Here is a 17,142-nt window from a genome sequence, read left to right on the forward strand (position 1 = left end):
TTTCTGGACTCACCCGGAGCACTTATTCATCGCAAACTCTTTTTTTAGAGTTTTTGTTTAGTTATTTATTTACTTACTTATTCATGTATAAAAAAAATTATAAAAATAAAAAAATTGACCCGTGATCGATTTTGAACCGCGGAGATGACTTATTTTCTCCGGAAAATTACTACAGGAATCCACCAAAAATTTATCTCAGAAAAAAAGGTGGAATATTTAAGAAGAACATGGATTTAAGGCTCATTTTTTGGACAAAGCACCGTAGAGATATCGGGTATCATTGAGGATCCCTTTTTTCGAGCCCTTTTCTATCTCTCTTAACTAATTGTAAATTGGATACTTTTTAATAAACCAGTCTATTTCCATGTATTTATATAAGGAAAACATGTTTAGGTATTTTTTTCGCCGCTCCCCCCTCCCCCCCCCCCCCTATTCGGGTGTTTGCTTTCACTATTGAATTATATTTCTCATCCGCAAAATTATGATACAAAAACAGAAGGACAATTGATAATATTCTCTAGGAAAAATAGAATTCTATATTTAAAATTTATACATAATAATACACTTCACAAGAGAGTATACAATTTTTCAACGGTCTGATCAGTTCCTGCTGCAGAATTTGAATCAAGAGATAATGCGCCTGCTTCCGAGAGACATTATCACCGTTATTGGTATCAACCAGATACTGGTCGAACAAGTCACTTTGTTTGCAGTGCCTCGGACTGAAACAAAAAAAATTAAATTTTTAAAGAGACCAATGCAAAAACGGCCAAACCCCGCAAAGCTTCCCCGTAGGACAGCATTGCATAGGTCCTGTGTTCACATAAAGATCCGGAAGGGTAACGTGGGACGATACACCGACGATTTTGCGTTCAATGACGCAAAACCCCTGAAATGCGGTCTTACATTACTCTTCAAGAATTTCGTGTGAACTTTCAAAAGACATAAAAACGTAGCACTAAAAGCTAAACATGAAGCTGCGACTCTCACTTGTTTAAGGTATCGCAGGAAAACCGAGACCATTTTGAAATTTGAAAAGAAGCGGGAAGGATTGTGAGGTTTTTACCTATTTTGGCTCGATTGCTATCGATTCAATTTTAAATTGAGTGTGATTTGGGACTACTAAAGACGATTTTTGAACGATTACACGTAATTATTTTTGCAGTACGGATATTTTTTTAGCCACGGTGGATTATTTCAACTCAAGAGTGTAATGAAATTCTCGTGTATGAGTCCCAACTCGCCGTTTGCTCAATTTTTTTAGACGAAGAATTTGCTCACAAGAAATGTTATTGCTGCATCTGAGACTGCATAATGAGCTGACTTCGCAGTATTTTCCGTAATTTTTTCCTGGAAAGGGAAATTGTACAAAATAAATTTAAAAGTGGCAAAATGTGCCGCCTTGTGAAGTCATCAGGTGACATTTCCCATTTAAACACATGCGTATTGGCAGATTAGGTTCTTTCGTCATATAGCTCATCTAATAATGATTCAATTTAAAAACCAAGGACATCTTTGCGCTCAGTTCTTTTAGTAGTTTCATTTCATTACAAAATTTCAGCCATTTGTAAATTCTTCTTTGGCCTAAATATGCAATAAAGAGCTACTATTTCTGACTCGCTGCAGCAACAACGTTCGGTTCCACGTGCTTATAAGTACACTGTAAAACATTTTGGAGTGAAATTCTGTGCCGGAGTATACGTAGCGCCCAAAATCCCCAAGTCCTTTGAATGCTTTATGATCTTTTCTCCTACGGAAAGACTTACAGTGTCAAGGAGTGAAATCTACCCTTTTTCGGAGTTTTATACACTTTTATGGTGCTGATTTCATTTCGCATTATTCTTATCATTCGGGGTTGCATGAACTCCGGCCTCAAATCTTCCCACTCGATTTCTAACGATGCACTTCTATGGATGAGCCCGAAAAAGTAGTTCCTCGTTGCAAACTGTAGTTCAATTGTGGTCAGGTTCTATGCAACACCCCCCTCCCCATTTCATCCCTTTGAAGCCAAGCGACTCGCAGAGGAGATACTCCACGCGGCGCGTCGGGGCGAGGGTGAAACGGAAGCCGACTTCACTCATGCTATCGGTCCCGAGCCCAACGCACAATGAAACGATTCAATCGGAGAAGTAGGACAAAATTTTGAAATTTTAAAAGCTCATAACTCCGTTAAATCGAAACTTTGAGATTTTAAAAATGGCCCCATTGGTTTTCTCGTGAAATTTTCCTCTAGAAGCGCCTCTCAAAATTTAGAATGTGACGAAATAAACATCAAAATTCGCGGTTTTAGTCAAAAATTTCTTGTGCGACCTCTCAGATTGACTGGATCCACTGTGCGGCGGCGGCGGCGGCGAATGTGAAGACGGAAATTCTTGAGCGGTGAAATTTACATCTTTCAATTTCCCTTGATCCGCGGTCGAGTCGAGGCTCCGCGCGAAAAATAAAAGGAGGACTCCAAGTCGGGGGCATCCCACGACTCCACTCGCTTCCACGCATTATTCTTGCGAGTCTTTTGATGTTCCCCCGGGGTAACTCCCCCTCCCCCCACCCCCTCCCCCGGGGTAACCCTCCCTCTCCCCGGCGAACGCCTCTCTAATGAAGAGCCAACTACTCTCCGACCCCTGCGAGGAAGGGCTATTCCGCCGTGACATGGAAAAACGCCGTATCAACACTCGAAGCTTGCCAGATCATATAAGATTTGTGCATATTTTGGCGGATTTAAGGGTGGTTTTACGATAACTGGAATAGTTTTGTCGCCGTAACAGAAAACATATTTTTCGGTCATACTTTTAGTAGAAATGATAATCACTCGAATTTTTTCGTATTAATCTTCAAAGGGTTACGTATTATAACGCTTTCTAATGATTTATTGCTCTTCAATTACATTTCAATTAAAAACATTGAAACATGTCGGACACTTTTTGAAACTAAAAAATTGTTAAATGAGCAATATAATTTTTTTCGTGTTTTCCGCGGATGTCAGTCATGGTGTTGAGGCTAAGAGAATACTCACTGAGGAGAGAGGCTTCTTTAAGTTGGTTCCTTTGAATGATTTGGCCTTCTTGTTTGGCCTGCCAGAGGCTTGGTGACAAGGTGGCGATGCACTTGAATTTAATGCTCCCGTCGCGGAAAAGGTCGTTTGTGACGGTCAGCGTGAGTCCCAGCTGCGTTTGCCGCAGCCCGTGAGAGCTGATGATTTCTGGATAGGACCTCAGCGACGGGCCTTTTACCTGAAAATCAAATAAGTGAAGACATGAATACTATTAGCACCTAGATTCACCATTTAACAAGAGAGAAAGGGAGAGGGAGAGGGAGAGGGAGAGGGAGAGAGAGGGGGGGAGAGAGGGGGGGGGAGAGAGGGAGAGAGAGAGAGAGAGTACAGTATCCACCATTATCCGGATCGGGGTTGTAGCAGAGAGTAAAACATCGTGGATAATCCGAAATGAACATCTTGTGCAGGAGAGATACAACCAACTGGGTAGATTTTTTATAAATAAAATCGCACAAAAATTACGTTGAGCACATTGGAAATGTCTGATTTATGCAGGGTGATCCAAATTCCCGGCCCCTATAATTTTTTCAACAAATTGAAATAGAGACTTGAAATGTTGAACTCCTGGGTCATTGGTAAAGACTAATCCCAAATTCTGTGTGTTGCGCAGTATCATTCTCAATTGAAGGCGTTTCTTCTTTCCTTGAGTCAGTCGGGCTTTCCTCCTGACCGCATTCTTCATTCCTCTTTTCATCCATCTCTCCCCCTCCCACTCCTCCCTTTCAGGCAAACTGATTACCGGTGACTAAGAAAAGTGCCAACAGACTGAGTAAATTCAAAAATACTCTCTAAAATATACGAAAGGAAAATCGTTTGTACCTTTTCCCATAAAAAAGAGATACAAATGGTCATACACTGGAAGCTTTTCGCAGTTCCCGATTTCTTGTGGTCTGACACTTTCTTTGAATAAACGGACGCGCGACGCAGTTCATTATTTCGAAAGGCGGCGCAATGATAGCCCGAGGCGGTCGCTCTTTCTCCATCCCTCAGCTCCGAACCTGGAAGCGCAGCTCTCCGTCGCCTCGTCCTCATGCATCATTTCCTGTCAAATGGACATTGTTCCAGGTCTACCATCCTAACGCCACGATTTAAGTTAAAACGCCCAACAAACATTCTAACGTTGCCAATTTTTTCGTGTTATATTAGAATTTTCTCAAAAACTTAGATTAGAACTTGGAAATATTTGAAATTTTATGTTAAATTTTAAACGTATCTTAATATGTTGAGAGAAAATATTTCGGAGTTCTTCTTTAACTTCATAACCCTCGATAATAACAAAATATTAATTTTATAGAATTCTTCGTAATTTTATCCGTAACATTATTGGAGGATTTGATGCGCTTTTCATCTCCATTCATGGATTTGAAGATTTTGGGGCGAAAAATTTACAACTTTTTTATAATTTCACAGCATTTATATGTTAATTTTGCTTGAACATTTATTTTTGAGGAAAGTAACGAGTTTTTTACGTCGGATTTTTTGATAGTTTTTTTTTTTTTTGCAATTTTTTTCGTGTATCTGAGATTTTTAGGAAACAGGTTTGAGTTCCAGATTTCAAGAGAAGACTGTTGTGTTTCGGTCCGCAATTTGCAAACAGTTTAGTTGGCATTAAACAAGATTTATGTCATACAATTGCATACCTAGACAGGTGCTTTTTTGAGCTTAAAATTGCAGTCTCTAATGGAAAAATATGGTCCAATATTTTGTCTACGAAGAACCAAATGTTGCATGATAATCCGAAATTTTCGAACCTTGAACAAGGTGGATTCTTACAGTAAATAACTTTCATTCCAAACTACCTCAGAACTGCGAACTTCAAGCCATCATAACTCTAATTTGATGCAAGATTTTTTGATTTTATTCATTCCAAAATTATTGTACTTAAAATACTCCTCCGTGCTTTCTAATCTACACTCATTTTTATGTTTTTGTGAACTAACAGTAAGATTCCTCACTGATGAATGTCTAACGGACGTTACCGGGGGGTCAGAATGCAATTTTGAAAATCTTTTTAAAATGTCGAAATTTTTTCTCTGACTTGAAGAATAATACCTAATAATAAATAAAAAAAATAAAAGTAGACATATCAACCCCTTTAGTTTTCATTTACAGAGATTTCAAAATAGGCAAACAGCATAAAAAGAGAATTCACGATCCAACACTGCGAGGTCAAAGACGCACCTTGACGAGACCGTGTATTGTGAAAGTAGAAAGCTATTCGATCGAATTTAAGTTTTTTGATCTGCCTCAAGCAAAATCTTATCAGATTCTTGAAGAAAAGTGCTACGGAATAATTTAAGCGAAGAAAGGAAAAATTCTGTCGAACTCCTAGAAGATAAAGTCGATTTAAAGGTATTTTGGGGCTAAAATACCCAAATCACCGGTAGTAAAAATCCCGTTATATTATTGAAAAGAAATTGACTCGATATAAATGCAATTGCATTAAATACGTCTTGATTTTGTTATTTTAAACGTCTTTCCATGCAAAGAAGTTCAACCATGTCGTTGCTTTATTCATTCATGAATTGAAAGTAAGCAATCTACATCCCGAAAATCTACTGATTTGCCGTAAAAAATTGCAGAAACTTGATATACCAGGTCGATGCACCCACTCGTTGAATTTACCAACCAATTTTGTGAGTGCAAATGTGTAAGAATCAATATGCTATAGTCATTTTGGGTGCATTTATTTTTCATGAAACAATAATAATTTCAATCCCGAAAAACCATCAATTTTCCGTATAAAATCGAAAAAATCAAAATATGTCAACTCCCCGACGTGAAAATTAGATTCTACGTATGTAAAATGTAAATACTTATGTATCGATATGCTGAACAGAACTATGTGTGGACAGTCAGAAGCCCGCGGCAACATTAATTCAACAGAAAAACTGTAAAAATTAGATAGGATTTTAGCCGCTTTGCCCGCCTCTCCTCGCTACTTACAACAAACCGTTCTTATACTCATCTCAAAATTTTTCTCAGAGCTTTGGGTTATTATCAGCTTCCATTTAAACTCCGGTTCGATGGCCGAATCGGCTGCCAAAAAAGCAAGCCACTGTTGAGGGGTTCTATGAGAAATTCGTGATATTATCGGCTCTCAGGAAATCACCCCATGGCTAAAATTGGTGGTATAAATGTTTAAGTGCTTAAAATAATCGTATTCAAGAAACTAAGGAATTAAACTATGGAGTCAATTTCTTTTTAATAATATAACGAATTTACTACCGGTGATTTAGCTATTATAGCCCCAGAATACTTTTAAAGCGCCTTTGCGTTCCAGAATCTCGACGGAATTTTTTTTTTTTTTTTTTTTTGCTTAAACGATTCAAGAAACATTGTAGTTAAAAATATAAAGATTTTTCGATTTGGACGTATGAAAAATGTTTAACTCGTTCAGGCACACCGTGTATTGTATGGAGTACTGCTGTTATTCGACCGTTGTCTTCAGGTCAAAATTCTTACAAAGAAGCCCCTTGCAAGAGGCAAATTTTTTGTAATTTCTCCCAGTTTTTTCAGCGTTAGGTATATAAATGAATTGTTTGTCAAATTTTGAGGTCAATTATATTTAATTGTAATTTATACTTTCTTTTTTTCCCCTTCATTTTATTTTTCGTATCGAGGAGTCGAGGTTTTGTTGATTTCTTCGGATTTCGATTACTGTAACTTCTCTTCTATTCGGCCGATTTTTATGAATGAGGTCTCTTTTTATTTGTGTTTTAACGGAGAGTAAGGAAAAAATTGCTAAATACATGCGAAACAATTTTTTTTGAAAATTGGATGAATCCTAGCGTGACGGTGAAATGGTTAATGAAGCGTGAGTAATTGGGGTACGGGTATCGGCCGCGTTGGGACCCAAGGCCCATTGTTCTTCGTGACGCCGACGCAGTGATCAGGAGCGTGGGGACGAGAGGGCTTAGTGGACTCCTGTATGAGCCACGTTTAGCAAATGGTCTAATGAGTCTCGAGGCTCATCACAGATTGCACTTACCACTATCCTGGTGGCCCCGGCTATCAGAGCAAGGAGTACCAACTTTTGAAAAGGATAACAGTGTTGTGGAGATATGTCAAAGCAACGTTGTGAACAAAACGGAGTGAGTGAAATTCTCATTCAAGGAGTGCCGAACTGGTCAGCCATCCTCGAATCAGTTCGCTTGCTTCCGCTTATATATGCATATTTTAAATCAGCGCGCCCCATTCTAAGGTTTTTTTAAAAAAAACCAAGAAACGTAGACTCTTGGTATTCATTACACATAAACTAGCGAGCCCCAGAATGAGAAACAAATTTTAATCATTATTATTGACGGATTAGTAAACTTTTTACACGCTTTGGAAAATCTCAGAAGTTCGCGGTAGTCACTTTTCGGTAAGGAACTAGGGGACTCGGTTATTGTATCGAGGGGGGGGGGTCGAAACGATCGCAAAGGCGGTATACTAAAAAACAGTATAATCTCTGTTTTTGCATGCAGGCACATACGTTATCAGTCTTAAACTATTGCATGCAAGATTTTTCCCCCTCTACAAAACCCTACATCTTGATGCTTCCTTTCGATCAATTCTATCCATTTCATCAAAGGAAATGTGGCAACGTTTAAATGCACATACGGCGTTTTTCCTTAGTATTGTTCGAGTCGCCGCCAGCGCAGCTTCCAGTCGCAACCGTAAGTGTCGATCAAACCTCATCCCGCTCCGATTCTCTCCGCGTTGCGCTTAGCCATGTCTGCCTTTCCCCTTCGTTTCACCCTAAACGGGGGTGCGTTTGGGGGAGGAGGAAGGGGGTCAAGTTGTCAAACACCCCTTCTTTCTTCCCGTCTCCTCACGTTCTCCGGGGAAGGAGAGCGGGGAAGAGATAAGTTAGGGGAGGAGGTGAAAGGCGATCGGTGGGTGAAGAGGTTTTGATCAACTTCCGCCGAAGGTTCCAGTATCCTTTTCAGGAGAGAAATCTTACCATTCAACACCAGTGGCGAGGCGTGAACGATCGATTATCGATATTTCCCCATTTGAAGCTATGGTAAAAGATCGATTATTAAGGTGTTCGTTGCGGACACCCTGTTTTTCGATCTTTTTCCGTAGGTTTAAGTGGCAGATCAATCGATATATCGCAAAGCACACCACACCACTGTTGAACACCAGAGTAGAGGGAGAGTGCGGACGTTGAGAGATTCATTTCTGATCGGTTCAGCTATCTGGGGCTCTATGAGAGTATCCGAGATATGAATAAATCGCGAACGTTCCAATTAAATTATTTAAAATTATTGAGGATGAAGTTTCAATTTCTTTCAGAATGAACTAGACAAGGTATACGAAAATAAACATTCTAATACATGCTTCGTAATCAAAATTTAACGTAGAATACGATTCGTGCCATACAAATTTCTGGAATTGACTCCTAACTAGGATATTTAATGTTTCAAGACGCGTGAATTTAAACCTTCCGCTCATGAAAACGCATTGGTCCACATACGTCGGATGGCAAAATAAACGTTTACCAATGGATCCATTAGTAACATACCCGCTGCAAAGCGACGGGAAAATGCGTACACTACTAACGTGGTGAACGCTCAACAAAATAATATAAGCTATGCAAAACGATGATCCGGATATCGGAACTTGGCTGTTTTGAAAACGCCTTCAAATGCCGCGAGATACCTCACGCATTCCGGAGAGTTCAAATAGTTGTATCATTGCGCCTTAGAAATGCGCCGGAAGATTACAATTAAAATAGCCTTCATGCACGCTGGTCTTTGCGATTTCCATTAACATTTTTGCAGTCGTGAATGCATAGCTGAAGTGCGCTTCAGCTAGAATTGTATTTAGCAAATGGGTGGTTTTTATACGAGGATTGAAAATAAACAAGTGGTAGGGAATAAAACCAACTAATATGAAATATGCAAAAAGATGATCCGGATATCGAAACTTGGCTGTTTTGAAAACGCCTTCAAATGCGGCGTGATACCTCACGCATTCCGGAGAGTTGAAATAGTTGTATCATTGCGCCTTAGAAATGCGCCCAAAGATTACAATTAAAATAGCCTTCATGCACGCTGGCCTTTGCGATTTCCGTTAACATTTTTGCAGTCGTGAATTCATAGCTAAAGTGCGCTCCAGCTAGAATTATACATAGCAAACGGGTAATTTTCACAGGAGGATTATAAATAAGCAAGCGGTAAGAAATAAAAAAAAATACTGGGAGCTAGGCAAAACGACAATCCGGGTATCAGAACTTGGCTGTTTTGAAAATGCCTTCAATTCCGGCGTGATATCTCACGCATTCCGTTGAGTACGAATAATTGTATCGTTAGAAATGATGGGAACTTATTCAACAACACCATACAACTAAATATAATACAAAACGGTCATGGGGAGCGAAAACGCTTTTCGGACGTTTCGCGAAAATTAAACGCTTATTTTCAATTGGAACAAAAACTTCAACCCCATGAAGCGAAGGTTCGTCTCTACGAATCAATTATCTAGTTTAACGATATCAGAATTTTCAGTTCACGTGGGACATATCTTATATCAACGGTTAGCCTCGAGACTTCAGTTAACTGAACTGAAGTTCAGCTCTGTCGACTGGAGCAGTTGTTTCACTGACTGAGGACTTAGTCCTCCGAATGGAAAGGACCCACTGAACTGTCTGGGTTCGGTTAGCAGAACCGAGGTTTTTTTCTCGGTGCAGGGAAAGGGTCGGTTTTTTAAGGGCGGTCCGGAAGTACTGGAAAAGTGCGGAAATTCCGCTGATGGTCCGGAATTTTTTGTCATTTTTGTCGCAGCTTGGGCGAGAAATTTAAATTCTTAGAATTTTTCGATTTCCGTCAACCTAGGATGTACTGAAAAAGTACTGAATTTTCCTGTGAAGGAGGTAGTGAATTTCTCGTGATTTTACTGAAAAAACACTGTATAAGTACTGATTTTTGGACAGCTTGTTTTAGTAGACAGCCTGGCGAGGAAATTTCCGGCTCTCAAGTTCCTCGCTGACAAATCAATCCCGAAAGAATGAAAAAGGGCAAATCCACCTCATAGCGGTTTGAAGAGCGAATACTGAATACGTAGAATATAAAGACACGAGCTTCCTGCCGAGAACAGAATGCGCGTTTTTTCATGGTTTCCATCGGAGTAATTAATTTTGATCTCATCCATTGGGACTCAACCTCCAGCCTCCCCTCCGCCCGTTGGGCAGCTCCGATAATTTCCATACCCATCATAAGCCTACTCCAGATCTCTCCCTCCATGTGAACGTATGAAATTGGAAGCAGTGAAAGCGAAACAACCCTCCCAATGATGATGAATTTCTCGCGGTTTATCCACCTGTATCGATAGATAATTACATTGAGTGTGAATTAGACGTCATTAAAGAGTGAGGATCGACCCAATTTACGCCTTTCGAGAAAGAGGCTATCTATTTCAAGTTTATATCTAGCAATAATCTAGTCGAACGGAGGCTCAGTTTGGGATTTTTCATAATAGACAGGGTTATAATGAAAACCTGAACCGGGGCGCCGCGCCGCGGCGTGCTTCCAGCTCGAAACACGCACTGACGCCTACAAACCTAAGCGGATACTTCACGCATTGCGCAATGCTTGAAGTATCCCCTTAGGTTTGTAGGCGTCAGTGCGCGTTTCGAGCTAGCAGCGGCAGTACGCCATGTCCGCAGCGTGCCATAAAATTACCCATAATCAATAGGTCAGGGTGTTAAAATGTAGGCAATTTGAGATCGAATTCGAAATTACCGACTCAAAAACATCAGTTACGAAACATTCGTGATCTATCAGTCATTATCCAACTTATTTCTTCCTATTCTTCAGTTTTAAACCATAGTGCGCCGCGGGCGGCGGCGCTCATGAAATTCTCCCCTTTGCTCAATCGTCAGCTCCCTGGTCTACCCCTATGTATAAAACCTAGGCGCTATTTGCAAAACCTGATTACAACGGGCTCATCTAGGGACTATCACTTGTCGATAACCGCAAATATCATGGTAATCGGCACAGTTGAACGCACAAACCAACTGTGACAAAAAATAAAAATTTACATTGTTTAAATGGAATAATTCGCAGCTTTACCACGTAATATAAAAAACCTAGGTCTTATCTTCAAACTCTAAATGTAGCGGGCAAATCTAGAGATAACCGCCTGTCGATAACCGCAAAAATCACGATACCTAATTGGCCCGGTAAAACGTTGGAACTAAGCGTTACCAGGTATGTAAATTTAGAAGGTCTTGGAGCTTATAGTATAGATTGTTCCTATAAGCCACCCATATCTGCGTTTAGTCATATTTTATACTACATTTATAAAGAAAATAAGGAGTCTTACTTTTTGATCGTTGATGTACCAATGCAACTCCGAAGCCGGGTACGATTTGCCTGATGTGCAGTTGAGGTTGATTTCATCTCCTATCTGATAGTATTGGCGCTTGCCTGATATGTGCGGTTTATCCCTCGGCAGAACTGCAAAAAATTTTTAAAAAATCATGCGGTGAAATTCTTAAGTCCGTAATCATCTTTCATAAGAAAAAATACAACGTATACATATTATACGCGACAAAAAAAACCACAGTCGGTTGAATATATTTGCATTACTCTGATATTCCTGAAAAATTGTTGCCTCACTGGTGGGCCGTTTCATGGAAATTAAAATCATTTCGTGGCTCCTCTGACGTAAGGGCGTATCTCTCTCTCCATAAGAGCCCTGGAAAGCATAGAGTTATACGGAGAACAAGGCTCAAGCGGAAATTGAGATACGCGTTTACGTATAAGAGGCGGCTTTGGACGTTGACGGTCTAGTTTATGGTCTGCGCTCTGAGCGTTTGATCCCCGGTCCGTGAAGTTCAGCGCAAAATTGACTGCGCGCGGTGCATACGACACATTCACACAAACCTCCATCGTCCGGATTGCATGATCTCCACGGAGAGGTTGCCATCCTGTCACGAAAATCACATCTCCCGCGAAATCATAAAAAAATACAGAAGACCTAGAGTAGAGAGGGAGAGTATGGACATCTCGAAATATGTAGCTCTTAGGGCCCAAAAAGGTAGGTAACCTTCGAAAACGAAAACTATCACTGTCAATATTTAGACTCCAATATAAACGAAAATGGACAGGAAAGTTCTTAAGTAAGCATTCTTCCGCAAAAATGAGTAAGTTTGTGCAAAAACCAAGTCAAATACGTGCTTTACCAACGACAGCTCCCAACAATTGTGATTATAAATCACCCTGGATAATTTGAATTCATAGATTGCCTACCCTTTTGGGCTCTAAGAGCTCCATCACCTTGAGGCTTGGATACACGCTCAAATTTCCATCAATTTGCGATCAAATGGTGACAGATGCGCACCATCTACCATCTTATTTTTGCGGCCTGCAAAAATTTGACCTCCATTTTTGCTGTCATTTTGATCGGAAATTGACGGAAATGTGAGCGAGTATCCAGGCCTTAACCTCAAAATTTTCGACTTGTCTATACTCTCCCTAAATAGGTACTCTAAGAGGACGGAGAGAAAAAATTGCAACACGGCTGGCGTCTATATTAATGTCGGAGCAGGATTGTAATGATACAAATTTGATCACGGAAAGCGGGAGACAAGAGGCATTTTCAAGGGACGTCACGAAGCCAGAGGCTGTCAATGGTCGTCGGGTCATAATACGATGACAGAAGGGCGAGAAGGGTACCGTCTCCAGAGGCGGGGTTGAGGCCTCGGCATGTTGACATATTTTCCGCCTATTCTGAAAGGGACTCAAAAAGGGACCTCCGTCCATATTCAGAGACAAATTTTTAAGCGAGCCAATTTTCTCAATTGAGATATCAATTTCCGGTGGCAAGTGCGCTCATGTCGTCGTTCCCCAGACGAAGGAACGTAACACCATTCCAAGTTTGCAAAATTGACTCAAACAATGCCCTGGAAAAAAGTCGCTTGGATATGGAGTCCTGACTCTTAAGAACACTGACGAGAAAAAATACTCTTGATTCAATCAGACTTTTTGCTTGAATCAAAAGAAAATCCGCCTAAATCAAGAGGCTCGGCTCTTCGATTCAATGAAAAATCAGATTGAATCAAGAGTATTTTTTCTTGTTAATGTTTTTAAGAGTCTGGACTTTAGGTCCAAGCGACTTTTTTTCCAGTGTGCGAGTTTTGTACGAGAGGATGATACTGCAATGAGTCAGTTGCGTCAAAGCGAAACTCGGATGAAAGCAAGGTGGAAGAAACCAAGGGTGTCACCACCGCGGTGGATGACGTCATAAACCGATTTTTCAAAACGCAATATATCAGTTAATATTGAGTGCAGAAAGTTGCTGTTCGGATGGATTTTATTATCTCTAGCTAATCTACAAGCATCAAGCATGAAAAAACTATTCCGTGAGCAACACAATTGATTCATTTCTGTCCAAACTCTTCCTGTTTTTCTCTTGTAATTTTAGTAAAATCGAAAAGTTCAATTATAAATGACGCACGGTTTTGGAATGAAAGTTTAATCTGTGAGTAGAAATTTTGCCACCCTGAAAAGCAGTTACGTTCTTTCGCCAGGAAAACGACGATATGTCCCAAACAGAACGTTACGAGATGTTTGGTCCATTATTGTGTGCGCAGAAAAGAGCATAGTTTATACATACTGTAGGTCGCTTTATAGCACTCCCCTACTATACCTCACACTCTTGAGCTGACCGATTTTGGCTCGACCATAAACGAGGAAAATATCATAATTTTTCCTTCCAGGCGGCAACTTTGGGACGGAGGCAAGTGTTTGGTATGCCCATCCCGACGCATCAATATGTAAATGACAAAAGTAGGTATAGGAAACCGAGCCTTTCCTTGCGGCACGTCGTTTTCAAGGGGACGGGGAGAAAAAGGGAGGGAAAGGGAGCCACTGGAAGGGGGGCAGCAGTATCCCGTATTATTTATTTGCATATAACGTGTTCCTCACATTCGCAGATGTGCAATGATGGCGCGGCTTGCAATAGGTTTGCACGGATATTTTGTAGGATCCACAGTTATTCTCTGGAAAAAATGCTTCGGGTTTGAGAGTAATAGAGAATTTGCAGGTGTCCGAAATTTGGGGAATTTCGTGTTTAAGTGGAAACTACTGAGTGAACTGAACACGAGGATACCCTTGGTTCATGAATTGAACAATTATTGGAGAAGATATGACAAAAATGATCTGATCTGCTAGAATACATGTGTTTAAATGGGAAATGCCGCCAGATGACGTCACTAGGCGGTACATTTTCTCCTTTTTAAATATATTTGTATAATATTTCCTATAAAAGAAAAACATTATAAAAAATACTGTTGAATCAGCTATTTAAGCACTTTCAGATGAAGCAATAAAAAATTTGCATGCAAATTCTCCATTGCCGCAATCATTGGTTACGTGGATTATAAATTTTGCACGGAGAAAGAAAGGAACATGAAAAGTAGTAGTAGTAAAAATATTCCTTCATTTTATCGGTGCCTTAGCAACTATGGCCATTAACACCTCTGTAGTTAAGTTATAGCGGGAAAAAGGGCACGGGGTTGTGGGATGTCATGTACATTTTTTATCAATTGTGGTAGTCCCCAAATTAATGTGAAAGTGTCCCAAAAAACTAGGTTACTAACCTAAATGTTGCGGTGCCACCAAAATTGATTGGAAATGTTTCACCAAATTGGGGTCGTACCACGATTTTGCGGAATAACCCACAACTTTTTTTTCGGTGTACAGGCTTTCGTGCAAAAAAAGAACAAGGAAGGTAATAGTTAAAAAGGAGAAAGTGCAATTTGGAGGATTGGAAGAAAAATAGAATAAAAAAAGTAATAGTGGCATACTTCATGATGGGGAAATGTTCATCAGGAGGGGCATAAAGAGAAAAGGATAGAAAAGAGCGGATATGAAAATCACGTCACAGCAAAATTTGTTGAAACAACTTATTGCAGAAAGGAAGTGACTTAATTAGCCAGGTTAATTTCAATCGAACAATGAAGTTTCTTCGTCATGAAAAAATTTCTATAGTTGTCACAAATAAACAAATGCTATCGCACTGCGGAAAATGTTCATGTCACGGCGGCTTTTTCTTTGACATCAAAACCTCGATATATCTACGACTGCTAATTCCTAATTACCTATCTACTATATTTCCTATCTATATTAATCACACCATCAAACTATTCCAATTTCAATGAAGGTCGATTACTAGTGGGAGAAATCGCAATATACTAATTATACGTGTAGCGCGGGGTCCATTCCTGTTGTATGTTGCCTAGCATCTCAATTCAAGGCGCGGATATTATCGGAGCTTTGCTGCAACACAATTGCGATTTCTATGGCAGTGGCAAGTTTCTCATTCTCTTTATTCTGGAAGCTGAAATTATCTGTAATGCTTATGGTGAACCGTATATCAATCACTCATTAAGTTTGAACTTTAATTTTCTGACAAAATTATCTCAATAAATTGAACTATTGTTACTTTCCCTTTGAAAAATAGTATTTACTAAATTGCCTTGTAGCGATTGCATCTGCGTATCATAGAAATTAACTTGAAATGAGCTTACCTGTGCAAAGAAATTACGATTTAGTCACAGTGTTACTACGATTTTTAGTGAGATAGCATGTTGCGTATCCCCTCGGTTTCAGACGCCAAAATTATTTGACTTCCATCGGGGAGAAATTACAATTTTTAGATTGATTAGGTGTTCCCTATCCTCTCTATTCAGGGCGTGGGAATTGTCTTCACTAATAATGGTGGCATATAGATTCATGGACTACTTGCTTCATTCAAAGGATTGGGGACCAAATTTATTTTGATGTCATAGCTTAGAGGAGTTTTATACGAATTTGTAGAAAAAAACGCCCACGCTCATTGTAATTTGAACGGAGTTGTCAGTGGTTTTTAAATTGGCATTAACGCTTAGATGCCCAAGCCTGGTCAAATAATTGATCCAAGTCTTGCTAAAAACACGTGGCTGCGGCTTTCATGGGACCGGTGAGTACGACCTTTGAAATGGGTCTACAAATACATCCTAAAATACTTCATCTACCCGTAAAATGAGCGAGAAAGTAAGAAAAAAATGAGACATCGAATTGGAAATAAAAGAAAAAATTATCTGTCAAAATTGCTGTTGACACAGCAATTTGACATGATAGGAAAGAGGTATCCAGGCCTCGTTTTTTGACTGATCTCCTGAATCCAAGGGACACATCATTGACCGCATAGAACTGAGAAGTGCGAGTTTACGCGCACGCCTAACGCCTTCAATTTTGCAGATACAACAAGGACATCCGCCAAACACGAATAGTTGTATGTCTGCGCCGCGCCGTTATTATCGCGAATCTACTTTCTTGCTCTATAACCATGTTGTGTTGTTTCCGTTTTTTTCCCCCCATTAATGATGCTCCATGGGTTACGTGAACAACACAGCCGAAGATGGAACACTTGATATTTTACTGAATATGTAAAAATAAACTCTTAGACTTAGTAAAAGTGTTCGGCAAAATTCAAATTGCGGAATGCAAATTTCATGTTTTTAAATTTCACAACTTTGTGCCTCCCTGAGAGTGGTTTTCTCAAGTTATCGCCTCAAAAATGGAAAAACCCTTAATCCTTGGCACTTAATTCAAAATTATAAATTTCATAAATTTCCGTATATATATCAGGGGAAATTCCATGTTTTTAAATTTCATGAAATGTTGCCTCTCTGAGAGTGGTTTCCTCAAGTTTTGGCCTTGAAAGTGGTTTTTTTGTGCGGAGGTTTTGGGTTGGGAGCCCATTGCGCGGCCTGGCGGGCGGTGGCGTCACCTGTCAGAGCCCGGTAATTAACTCCGCCCTCTCACTTGGCCGGAGCCCCCGTCGAACGCGGACGCTACCCCGGCCGCGGCCGGCGTCGCGACGCCACCGCAAAAAAGCGCCCTCCCGCACTCGGCGTCCGTCCGCTCGGCCCGTTCCGAGGCCATCTCGCAGCGCCGCTATTCTTGTTTGTTGTGTATCAGTTGATGAGAGACCTTGTTATTTTGACACTCTGTATCATCAGCCTATTTTCCCTGAGCCCGGCCCCTCCCCCGGAATCAACCTCAATTATTCGCTTGTATGCCCCGGCAGACCGCACCGCCCCCCGCCCCGGC

At 40.3% G+C, this 17,142-nt stretch overlaps 1 protein-coding gene across 2 annotated transcripts in view; it reads right to left on the reverse strand.

The window, feature by feature from the left end:
• Positions 1–517: 517 nt before the first annotated feature.
• LOC109030940 (butyrophilin-like protein 2) overlaps positions 518–17,142 on the reverse strand; it is a 122,340-nt gene continuing 105,715 nt past the window's right edge. For both annotated transcript variants that reach the window (XM_019042183.2, XM_019042182.2), the window contains exons 5-7: positions 11,366–11,499; positions 3,014–3,230; positions 518–722 (exon numbers count right to left, since the gene is read on the reverse strand). In XM_019042183.2, the coding sequence (XP_018897728.2) occupies positions 625–722; positions 3,014–3,230; positions 11,366–11,499 (449 nt within the window). In that variant the 3' untranslated portion in view covers positions 518–624. The remainder of the gene's footprint in view (positions 723–3,013; positions 3,231–11,365; positions 11,500–17,142) is intronic.

Source organism: Bemisia tabaci, chromosome 5, assembly GCF_918797505.1.
Source record: "Bemisia tabaci chromosome 5, PGI_BMITA_v3".
In the NCBI taxonomy this organism is placed as follows: Eukaryota; Metazoa; Arthropoda; class Insecta; order Hemiptera; family Aleyrodidae; genus Bemisia; species Bemisia tabaci.